The sequence below is a fragment of the Boleophthalmus pectinirostris genome, unplaced genomic scaffold (assembly GCF_026225935.1).
Source record: "Boleophthalmus pectinirostris isolate CB_2022bp ecotype Guang Dong unplaced genomic scaffold, ASM2622593v1 HiC_scaffold_16, whole genome shotgun sequence".
Lineage (NCBI taxonomy): Eukaryota > Metazoa > Chordata > Actinopteri > Gobiiformes > Gobiidae > Boleophthalmus > Boleophthalmus pectinirostris.
The window spans coordinates 34,412,574-34,425,330 of NW_026571095.1; the positions used below are offsets into that span (position 1 = coordinate 34,412,574).

Consider the following 12,757-nt stretch of genomic DNA (forward strand, 5'->3'; position numbering starts at 1 on the left):
CTTTTATTTTTGTCTATTTTTGTGTTTTTTAAAGCCTAAATTGTAATTGTAACACATTATTTTTTATCTTAGTTGTCCTAACTGCACAACAGATTTTAATTTTTAATGTTCCTCACTGGTCAATCTGACCAAACTTATGAATGATCCTCTCATTATATTTATTTAAGTTGTCACACCTCATCCTTGTTAACAGAGGAGAAGATGTGCAGCTCTCACCTGCGTGAAGTTGGCCCCACATCAAACACTTATCTACTCAGAAACTGTCAGTCGTTTGTGCTGTTTTAGTTTTGGAGACAAAACGTTTGCATTTCATTTGTTCTGTTTTGTGCTGTGACAGTTTTCATTTGTGCGAGTATATTTCTAAAATTATAATCTTTGCAGAAATTATATGACGTCATTTCCACTCAGTTGACGACAGCGGCTTTAGAAAAAACTCCACAAAACTAGTGAAGAGAAAAAATATGTATCAGTCTTTAGTAACTCGTTTTTGATTCATATTTTATATAATAATACTGACTTTTCTATATTAAAAAGTAATATAGTAAAATAATAATAAATAATTTTTGAAATATATTTGCACAAATTAAAACAGTCACAGCACAAATTAAAAAACATTTTGTATAACTTTCTGCCTGTTTTGAGGCAATTTAACATTTTGTGGCGAAAATAAAACTGCTAATATCTTAAGAACAATAATCACACAAACAAAACTTTTTGCAGAACAAAACAACAAAAACGAAGCACAAACAACTGACTCCGTTTTGTGCCATTTTAGAGCATTTTGAAGCTTCCTGTGGGGCTGCCTGACCCCAATTTGTCCTATAAAAGAATCATTAATATCTCAAAAACTAAAGCAGCACAAATAACATTTTTTGCAGCACAAACGATTGACATAGTTTTTATGTAGGTTTGGATTTGATGGGGGTCAACTTCACAGAGGTGTGCAGCCCTTTACAATGTTTACGATATGACACAAAGGGCTACAGGCAAACCACATCTTCCTCTGAGTGAAGCATCTAGGATCATAATTCAAAGAACACATTGTTCCTTATGAAAAAAAAAAAAAATCAAACTGTATATGGAGCTATTTTATTACTAAAATGAAGCAACAATGTCAGTCAATGTCTATTTTGTCTGACACAGCAGATTCTCAGTTTCTCTTCCTTTTAGTCTTTGTTTTAAAGCAAACAGATTATGCAAAGTCCACATGTTCTTCTCCTTATTTCCTCATGCAAATATTGTATTTGAAGTGATCCGTGCATGTTTGAGCGGTCTTTAATCGCTTATTTTCAAGACGCCATTTTGTTAGTTGACTCCTGTTTTCACCAGTACACTCCCACTGCGACGTACTGACTTTGTTCTCCTGTTTTATTTTCTTAATCGGTGATACACGTGATACACGTACCATCGGGCAGCGTTGAGTGACAACACATTTTGGTACAAATGAAAAATAATCTGCAGCTCATTAGTGCGGCGTGCCAGCTTCACGCCTCGTTGCTGTGATGACGTTTACGGCAATGTCAGCTCCCACAAGTCAGAGGACGTGTTTCTTTTATTTACCGTAATTTCCGGACTATTGAGCGCACCTAAATAAAAGCCGCATCAATAAAATTTTAAAATAATGTATTATTTTTTAAATTAAAGGCGGCACCTGTCTATAAGCCGCAGGTATCCACATCTTTGAGAACATTTTCAAGTTCGGGCCGTCTGCTTTTATCGCCTCTGAAAGGTTTTGTCGTCAGTTTGTCGCACTGCCATTGTCAACGTCTCACCAAACAGAGCTCACGTGCAGCAGCTCTGTTTCCTTCTTCAACAGCCACATCGATCACCTTTAACTTAAAAGCTGCATCATCTGCATTTCTTCGTGTGTTTTCCATGAGGAGGGTGTGTGTATGAAGCACAAAATGTTCAAAACACAATCAAACGAGAATCTTCTTCGGCGCGTCAGCCTCGTCTCTCCCCACGCTCTACTGCACACGTCTCCTGTAGAAAGAGTCTGTGTCCTGTCTGGATCATGTCAGTGTCTTGGAGGATTTCAGCAGATTTCATTCTCTCCCAGAGGCGGGGATAGTTCTATAGATTAGGTATGAGTAGATGTCCGGCTGATGAACTTTGAGATGTTTCTTCTCATCGTTTACGCACTCACATGCATTTAACACATACGGGTCATTAAAACGTATCAGACTCACTTTAGTGCTGACGACAGCACTAACACTGTAACTTCCAGTTAACCGCACACACGGCAGCACTTTCTGCACTTCTGCCAAACCACAGACCATGTATATGAATGGGCAATGTAACAAACATAAATAATCCGTCCATATATTAGCCGCATTTTTGTAAATAGGGCTCGGTATCAATAAGAAGTTGCCGATATGATACACAGTTTCAGTTCGATACAGTATATTTCAAATCGATTCGATACAGTTCTATAAAAAAATAAAGGCTAAATCATGGCTGTGACACTAAAAGTCTTTGATAAATTATGAAACACAAACATTTTAATCATCAAAACAGTGAAAATGTCAAATGTGTCACATGAATAAGTTTCCTTCCACTAAACAAACAACAAAAACTGTAGCTTTATAACAAAATAATTTAGTAAAATATACCAAAAATAACTCTTGGAGATATACTGATACAGCAGCCCACAATATCGATACTGTATCATCACATTAAACGGTACGATATATCGATATTTGGATATTTTTGTACACCCCTACTTGTAAAAGGGTTCAAAGTGTGAGGAAAAGATGCGACGTATAGTCCGGAAATTACGGTACAACAAACAAAGCCAGACTCTGTATCGGGTCTAAAGTCTAGAGTTGGTTCTTCTTCAGCTTTCGTCCATCTGCTCCGGGCTGAAGCTGAAGGGTTTGTCGTAGCCCATGAGGTGGTTGTAGTCCTGGGGCACGCTGAACAAGTCCGGGTTCACCAGCAGGCCCGTCTTGTCGGCGTAGAACGTGGTGAACATCTTGCTGACGGACGGGATGCGCACCTGCCCCTGATGGAACCTGGTCCTCTTCTCGGTGAGGAAGACGCTGTAGGTGACGGCGGTGTACGTGTCGCGCTCCGGCTGGTGGTAAAGCCGGACCACGTAGCCCCGGGTGACGAGGTGCAGCAGGACGGGCGTGATGAAGGTGAACAGGCCGATGACGCCGCAGAACAGGAGCTGATAGGCCCAGCTGTGGGCGCTCAGGCCCGTGGTCACCAGGATGTGGGGCATGAGGAGCAGGCTGGCCCCGCTCGTGCTGTAGGAGAACGCCTTCACACCTGGAACACACACAGGCAGATAGATTATTTAGAGTATTTTTAGTGAACTCTAGAAGGCACTTTATCTGATTTTTACTGTCTTAAAATGTGAGGAAACAAACTACCATATTTTTTGGACAATAAGTGGCACTTTTTTCATAGTTTGGGTGTTTATCGCGACTGATGGACCCAGTCAAGCAGAAGTAAACAACAAGGCCAAAAATTCAAGTTAATTCATCTGATATAAAAATGTATTGAACAGATACATATGTGCTCTAGTTTATGAAACTGTTGACCTTTTTTCTGTACCATTTTTGGTTCTAAAGTTACATATGTTTTAAACAGACCATGTATGAAACATGGAACAAAAATTATTTCCCAAATTTCAAAGACCTGCAAATCATGTAAATAAATGGATGTATTTCATCATATCTTGTGTTATTTCATCTTTGAAATGTTGATGAAGGTACATGATTTTTTTTTTTTATTATTTAAAATGATAAAAATTTGCTTGGAAGGACTGACATATTTTATAGAAATTGTTTCCTTTCATTTTGAAGTAATATTAAAGTATTCAGAAGAAAAAAGTGACAAATTATGTCAAATCCTGCACCTTCTACTTGCTTGAACAATTTTCCCTCTGTTACTTTTCCCTCCGTTACCATGAACTTTCTTAATAAAAAAAAATCTCATTAGTCAAAAAGTAAGAGGTTTTTCAACCTAATCTTGTACCATATGGTAGAAAACTATATGATGCAAATATTCAGACCAGTTTGTTAAGGATATGTAAGTGAGAACCAAGAGTTATCACTGTTTGGATTTATTGCCCAAAAAGTGCTGCATATTTCATTCCCTCTGTTACCGACATGAGTTTTTTACATTTTTTTGTCAACAACTTGAAAGAATATCACAGGTTTAACTTTACCCTGTTGGAGTGTTAACTCTTTCCTACATTCTGATACTTTACTTATTTCAATAGTTCCTCTAGTTTCTGAATAAGAGACATTTGAATGTCAAAAATCTGCCCGTTTCCCTCCGTTACCACTTGACCAGACCCTTACATATTAAAATGTTGAGAGTGAATGAATGAATGAACGAATGTTAATTTGGACAGTAACATAGAGAACATAAATACTTAGATATAACACATAAAGTAAATATTTATTTTCTGTAATAATAAGCGAAAATAAATGTCACACAGATTTTACTTGTGTCCGAAAAAGGAGTGGGGGGAAGTAAATACTTATTTAACCCCACCCCTTTTTTCTCCTGTCCCAAATTAACTAAGAACATATAGACTTCTCATTTTCTGTACAATATAAGCTATAACTCACAGTACAAATCTAACAACAACAACAAATATATGTATATTATGTACAAAGATATGATATATATCAGCACAGTATTTTGAAATAATCCCTTTTTTAACTGCACTTTTGAATACGTGTATATGTGGACAAAGTTTTAGTTCTATTATCATGTTGTTCCATAACTTTACACCACAAACAGAGATACAAAAAACTCTTCCTTGTCGTTCGAGCACGAGGCAGTTTCAAATTTAAAAAGCCTCTTAAGTTATAGTTTCCTTCCCGTTCACAAAAAAGTAGTTGGATATTTTTTGGTAAGTGCGTGAAGCGTGGAGAGGTTCTAGTCTTGTGTGTGAGTATCTGCTGCTCCTGTTCCTCCTGTACCACTGTCACTTGACTCTACTGCGCATGTCTCCTGCAGAAAGAGCCTCTGTTCTGTCTGTATCATGTCAGTGCAGTTCCTGGTCACTGATTTTATAAAGTAAATTTCCCCCCAAAAACGCGACTTAAAGGTTGTATAGAGGATTTTCCAAGGAACGAGAAATCCAGCGACTGTTTGTCCTTTTTCAAATGTTGCGCATGTGTGAACCCACCCCCCCTCCCCCACAGCTCCCTACGTAGAAACGCCTTCTCCCGCCTTCTCCTTACGCCAGAAACAGGTTTGTTTACAGCCGGTGCGCTGCACATGACTTGTAAACAACTAACTACAGTGTTGGTTAGGCAAGACGGAGAAGTGAGGAGCGGGGGGAGCGGGTGTGCGGACATTTCGTTCGCGGGACGAGAAGTGAGGAGCAGGGAGAAGAGCGGAGCAGGGAGAAGGGAGAGAGGAGAGGAGAGAGGAGAGGGGAGCGGTGCGCGGAGATTCCATGCCCGGAGAAGTGAGGAGCAGGGAGAAGAGCGGAACAGGCAGCGGGGACAGGAGCAGGAAAGGGGAGCAGAGAAGGTTGCGCGGAGATTCCGTGCGAATGAACTAGCTACAACACGCAGCAGCAAGCGGACTCTTTCTTTGCCTTGAAAATTACGTTTTCAGACATAGGATATCGCTTTCGTGTCCTGAAAAACGTTTGACTAGCTCTTGGAAATAAAGTACGTTTTCATAATAAGCAGAAGTTTCCTGTCCAGGAGTAATTTGTGGACCAGTGTGTCAGTCTTTAGACCCTGCGTCTGCTTCAGTTGCGCCATCGCTGGAATGAATCTTCAAGAATCACCTTAGTTTGGCTTCGCTGCTTTTCCCCTTGTCTTCTTCTTTCAGCGACCTCAAAAACGGACTTTCTTTTGCGGCGAACTGCTCCTGGATTCTTGTCGCCATTGCAACAAACTTTGTGCAAACTGCAAGGAAGATATAGGTAAAAAAAAGCCGCTAAGAACTGTTGCGTTGGTGGAGTAAACAGCGTCTGTGCGTCTTGCGTCTGTGGACTGCGTGACAGTCGTACGTAAACCACGTACCGGCGGCGCAGGCAAGTCAGTTACGCTAGAAACGTAGGGAGATTGATTGACAGCCTGTCAGCTCACAGATAACGAGGCAGTGTCGTTATCTATTGGCAAATGTTTAGCCCCACCACGTCCAGAGTTGATGAATTTTTATTCTCTTTTTTTTGGTCATCATAATTACAAGGCTACTGCACCTCTATAATGCTATCATTGACAACTTGAAACCCAAAAAAATCCTCCATACAACCTTTAATCTTCATTATGGACTTTTGGAGGGTGCGACTTATGCTCTTATACTCTGTGCTCCCCTTCTCCAATCAGAACCTTTCCCAACCCCCGCTGAGCAGAAATAAATAAAGGCGATTTAATTCAGAATGATCATTTCCGTGTAAACTCAAATGAGAATATTTTAAATCCAAACTATTTAATTCAGAACTATAAATTCAGAGTTAAAAAACATCATGTAAACGTGGTCAGTGTGCTGGTGAACAGACCTCGGACGGCGGTGCCCAGACTCCCCGTGTAGATGAGCTGTCCATCGGACGACTGTGGCCCGGAGGACGCCCAGCGAGAGGGAGGACAGAGAACACGACCGGGCACACGCAAACTCTGCAAACACATCAGACACATGAAAAAAAAAAAAATCACTGTGTTTTGTGAAATACAGAAGAAGATATAGAAGATTTGCTATTAATGTGATCAAAGCTTTAAACGATTCCAAAAACCTATGAACTGCTAAATTAATACAAGAACAGGGTGACAAGATTTACACATTTCTAGGGAATCAACCGGGTTTGGATGGTTGGTATAAATAATACTGTGAGAAGAGCATTTAAGATTGTGGATTCTCATGTCTGTCAAGAACACAACAAGAGCCCTGTGTCCCCTGTCCCTGCAGATTTATCCAAAAACAGTGATTTGTCCCAGTTTTATACAAGAAATGTCCCAGGTGTCTCTATTTTTGACCAATTTGATCTAAATCAGGAGTTAACTAAGACTAAACCAGGACTACATCAGGTCTAAACCAGGACTAAAACAGGATTATCTCAATTTTTGACTAATCAGATCCTTGCCAACAGTAAAGAGGAGCATAAATTGTCATTGGTTCAGCCAGAAAAAACAGAAATCCATGTTTGTGAATGACCATAAAGCAATCTGAGGGACTTCTGTAGCTGCATTTATTTTATTATTATTTTTTTGCTTTATGGTCATTCACAAACATGGATTTCTGTTTTTCTGACTAAACCAATGACACTTTATGCTCCTCTTTACTGTTGGCAGGGATCTGATTAGTCAAAAATTGAGATAATCCTGTTGTAGTCCTGGTTTAGACCTGATGTAGTCCTGGTTTAGGCTTAGTTTAATCCTGGTTTAGATCAAATTGGTCAAAAACAGAGACACCTGGGACATTTCTTGAATAAAACTGGGACAAATCACTGTTTTTGGATAAATCTGCAGGGGCAGGGGACACAGGGCTCTTGATCTGTTCTTGCCCAAGGACACAACGGAAGCAGGGTGACAGCTCCAATCACCACAAGACACTAATCACGTTTATTTAATTAGCGTATTTTTGTTATTTATTTTATTTCCTCTGTAATAGCAGTGTGATGAGAGCAGAGGTGTGTGTGTTTGTCACCTCGTGCCGGAGCAGTGACCTCCCCGCGGCGCGCACGAGCGGCTCCGGTCCGCAGCTGAAGGCCGACACACAGGCTCCTCTCCCGGCTACGGTGACTCTGAGCGCCCGGAGCGGCCCGTGGAGCGCGCACGGCCGGGATAACGCTGATAAAAGCATGTTTAGTGTTAAAGTTTATCGTGAGAAAGTACGGATGCTCTGCAAAGCGTGCGGCTATCAGTGGCACGGAAGTTTACATGTGCAGGGAGGAAACAGGTCTTGTGTTATCGCCCTCTGCCGGTAAGGAAGAGGAATGACATACACAACAGACGCTTAAACCGTGTTCCTGTCTTTATTATTATTATTATTATTATTATTATTATTAATAATTTATTTTTTTATTATTATTATATATATATTTTTTTTTTATTACAGTGTCGCAAGTGTAAGTACAATGACGGCATTTAAAATCAGTACGTTTCAGTTCAGTCACAATTATTAATCAATCGCAAACAGAAATCTTCACTAATATGGACAACAATTTAGTTTTCTTTTTCATACATACACATTGCACTCGATTTTATGTGTTTTTTTATGTCGTCGTTGTACTTGCATTTGCGACATTGCACTTGTATTTTTCTCTGTGTAATAAAAAAATATATATAATAAATAATAATAATAATAATAATAAATAAATAAAAACAGTAACACGGTTTAAATAGCTGTTATGTTATCGCTATTATTATTATTATTATTATTATTGTTATTATTATATTATTATTATTATTGCTGTTGTTGTTTATTTTTATTTATTTATTTAATTAATTAATTAATTAATATTTTTTTTTATTACACAGAGAAAAATCCCGCACACCGTGGTCATACCGGCTCGTCAAAGCCTGATCCCATCAGATCTCAGAAGCTCAGCCGGCCGGGCCTGGTTAGTACTTGGATGGGAGACCAGTGTAAAAATGAGGAGCCACAGGGGGGCGCCAGTGTCAAAAACTGTCAAACACTTCATCCACACTTGCCTAGTATGAAAGTGTGTGTGTGTGTGTGTGTGTGTGTGTGTGTGTGTGTGTGTGTGTGTGTGTGTCTGTTAAAGTGCTATATAAATAAAAACTGACTTACTGTTTTACTTGCAAAATATGAGATTTATTAGGACAAACAGTACGTTTCGTGTTACGTTTCGGCACTTATACTTTGGTATTGTATGTGTGCAGGACTTGGGCTGCTCCCTCTCCTCCATCGCACCCGTCTCAAGTAATTGATGTGCAAAGTCGTTATTCTTTCATATTTTTTATTACACAAAAAATAAATAAATACAAAGTATAACAAACAATAAAATATCCACCCTACTGTTACATGTCATATTGTCAGACCTGGTTTAGTCCTGGTTTAGCCCTAAATGTGAAAACAGGAAAATATCGCCATGTAATCCATTTATTTCAACAAAGTAACTGTAATCCAATCACCACTCACTGAAACAGTAACTGTAACTGAATACAGTTACTCATAATTTGTAATCTGATTACATAACACCAGTACATGTAATCTGTTACTCCCCAACACTGGTGATGGTGGTGGTCGGAGGGACTGATGGAGCAGATTGGCAACCGCGCTTACCTCAGTCTGTCCCAGGGCAGCTGTGGCTACAGTAACAGTTTACTGTCACCAGGTGTACAGTGAATGAATAACGCTCTAGAAAGCGTCATTGTGACATTTGTCTGTTAAAGTGCTTATTGCCTATTAATGTGTGTATTATAATGTGTCTAACTTAAGGCAAGGCAAGTTTATTTGTATAGCACAATTCGTACACAAAGTAATTCAAAGTGCTTTACAGCACAGGTGTCAAACATGCGGCCCGGGGGCCAGATCCGGCCCTCCCAGACCTTTAATCTGGCCCTCGGCTGATTTTTTACTAAAATATTTTAATTAAATTTTTTATTAAAATATTGTTAATTTTCTGTGGTGTTTATCACAGCAGCGTCTCCAGCGTCTCTGTACGTGGCCCCTCCCACCAGAGCAGCACAAATGAAGACTTGTCTCTTTCCAAACGCTCTTAAAGGACGATCGTTTTGACTGTTGACCGTGACACCCTCATCAACAAAATGTCCAACATGAGAAAAGTGGAGCCGAGTGCAGGATTTTACAACAAAAATGGACTTATTCCTATTTATACAAGTTCATGTTAAAAACATTGTGTTGAAATTGTATTTTTCTTAAAGTTTCAGGTTGTTCATAATATTATAATATTTTGTAAAAGAAAGAGTTCATCAATTAAAAAAAGATTTCTGTAATAGATTTGTGTTTCTCTGCACAAATATTTGAACTTATTGTTATTTTTGGGGGTTTATATGACATGAGTTTTTTGATCCGGCCCCTTTGGGATCAAAGTCGGTTGGATACGACCCCTGGACCAAAATGAGTTTGACACCCCTGCTTTACAGAATAAGAAATACATTAAAATCATAATAAAAACAAATCAAAACATAAATAATCATGAAGATTAAAATTTAAAAAAAGAGAGACATAAATTGGAGAACTTAATTAAAAAAAGATATCATTGTAGTGTTCCGTTATGTTCTGCAGATCAACAATTACGACCATCTGCCTGTAAGTGACATCGAAGACGCGATTAGATTCACGTCCCCCATGGAAATCTTTGTCAGGTTGTGAAGACGCTGCTGCTGAATCCTCGGTTTTATAACTACACCAAAAGTCGTCATCGGCATGTTTCCAAACGTCTCCGGTAATCGTGAATAGAGCCTTTTTTGACAAGAGTGCAGTTCGAGTTTGAGTGGGTTAACCTCATATTATATTGTATTAATCAATCCAGTTTTCACAATAAAGCATCCTTGACATCTTGTGAACTATTCTCGTCCAGTCATTACCTACTGTAAGACGATACAATTTACTTTTTTATACAGTTTATGGTCCCAACTTTGAGCAACACATGACACAAAAATACAAAAACGACTTGGAAAAAAAATAGAGCTGATATTAAGTGAAAAAAATCACTTAAAATCAGCTGCATTCTTTATCAAAATCAGTACATTTCATCCTTTAATTGTTCTAAAAATCTCTGCAAAATACTTTTACTTTTTACTCTTTAAGTACATTTTTAAACAGGGACTTTAATACTTTTACTTCAGTAGATACTTTTACTTTTACTTGAGTAAGATGTAAGATAGAAGTGACAGACTCCCAACCAAAAAGTAAAATTTCGATATAATAAAGTTAAATTTTAATATAACACAACTAACAAACGACTATCTGTGATGAAATAAAGGTCTGTGCAAGGTTTTATTTTTATTTTTTGCATAAACCTTTCAACATTGTGGATTTTATTATCTTTTTGTTTTCATCCTTTGTATTTGTCGACACTTAAATATAAAACAACTGAATACATGTTTTAAGTTTTTGTTAGTGGTTCATTATAATGGATGAAGAAAATGAACCGTGCACGTGTTTATATGAGAACATTAGATCATTAGTCCAACAACTCCGCAGAAAGTTTATTTGTACGACACAGTTCATACTCAAAGTACTTCAAAGTGCTTTACAGAATACACAGAAGAAACATTAAAGGTTGTATGGAGGATTTTTTTTGTTTCAAATTGTCAATGATAGCATTATAGAGGTGCAGGAGCCTTGTAATTATGATGACCAAAAAAAAGAGAATAAAAATTCATCAACTCTGGACGTGGTGGGGCTAAACATTTGCCAGTAGATAACGACACTGCCTCGTTATCTGTGAGCTGACAGGCTGTCAATCAATCTCCCTATGTTTGTAGCGTAACTGACTTGCCTGTGCGCCGCCGGTACGTGGTTTACGTACGTCTGTCACACAGTCCACAGATGCACAGACGCAAAGACGCCGTTTACTCCACCAACGCAACAGTTTTTAGCGGCTTTTTTTGACCTATATCTTCCTCGCAGTTCGCACAAAGTTTGTTGCAATGGCGACAAGAATCCAGGAGCAGTTCGCCGCAAAAGAAAGTCCGTTTTTGAGGTCGCTGAAAGAAGAAGACAAGGGGAAAAGCAGCGAAGCCAAACTAAGGTGATTCTTGAAGATTCATTCCAGCGATGGCGCGACTGAAGCAGACGCAGGGTCTAAAGACTGACGCACTGGTCCACAAATTACTCCTGGACAGGAAACTTCTGCTTATTATGAAAACGTACTTTATTTCCAAGAGCTAGACAAACGTTTTTCAAGGACACGAAAGTGATATCCTATGTCTGAAAACGTAATTTTCAATGCAAAGAAAGAGTCCGCTTGCTGCTGCGTGTTGTAGCTAGTTCATTCGCACTGAATCTCCGCGCAACCTTCTCTGCTCCCCTTTCCTGCTCCTCTCCCCGCTGCCCGATCCGCTCTTCTCCCTGCTCCTCACTTCTCTGGGCACGGAATCTCCGCGCACCGCTCCCCTCTCCTCTCCTCTCTCCTCCCCCTGCTCCTCACTTCTCCGTCTTGCCTAACCAACACTGTAGTTAGTTGTTTACAAGTCATGTGCAGCACCGGCTGTAAACAAACCTGTTTCTGGTGTAAGGAGGAGGAGGGAGGAGGCGTTTCTACGTAGGAGCTGTAGGGGAGGGGGGTGGTTTCACGCATGCGCAACATTTGAAAAAGGACAAACAGTCGCTGGATTTCTCGTTCCTTGGAAAATCCTCTATACAACCTTTAAAATCACAATAAAAACAGAGTCAAAGTCGAAGCCTGTCTCACATGTTCAGGAAAACAGTTCTGCGCTGACTTCTGGGGTTCAGTCGTGACTCTGGACACCAGCAGGAGGTCGGAGCTCCTCAGGGTGCAGATGGTTCATGTGGCACTAACATGTCAGAGATGGACAGAATCTCTAGGCGCAGTCAGGGGCCGGAGGGGGTCCAGTTTGGGGACCACAGGATTTCGTCTCTGCTGTTCACAGATGATGTTGTCCTGTTGGCTTCAGCGATCCAGGACCTGCAGCACTGGGGAGGTTTGCAGTTGACTGTGAAGCGGCTGGGATGAAGATCAGCTCCACCAAATCTGAGGTTCTCGACCAAGGTGTCCTGCCCTCTCCGGGTGGGTGGAGAGTCCCTGCCTCAAGTGGAGGAGTTCAAGTATCTCGGGGTCTTGTTCTTGAGTGAGGGGAGGATGGGGCGTGAGATTGACAGG

At 39.8% G+C, this 12,757-nt stretch overlaps 1 protein-coding gene across 1 annotated transcript; it reads right to left on the reverse strand.

The window, feature by feature from the left end:
- Nucleotides 1-823: 823 nt before the first annotated feature.
- tmem70 (transmembrane protein 70) lies at nucleotides 824-7,853 on the reverse strand. Its single transcript, XM_020929285.2, has 3 exons — nucleotides 7,627-7,853; nucleotides 6,485-6,599; nucleotides 824-3,273 (listed from the first exon to the last, which is right to left on the reverse strand). The coding sequence occupies exons 1-3, from the start codon at nucleotides 7,780-7,782 to the stop codon at nucleotides 2,837-2,839; spliced, it is 708 nt and encodes a 235-aa protein (XP_020784944.1). The 5' UTR covers nucleotides 7,783-7,853; the 3' UTR covers nucleotides 824-2,836.
- Nucleotides 7,854-12,757: the final 4,904 nt, after the last annotated feature.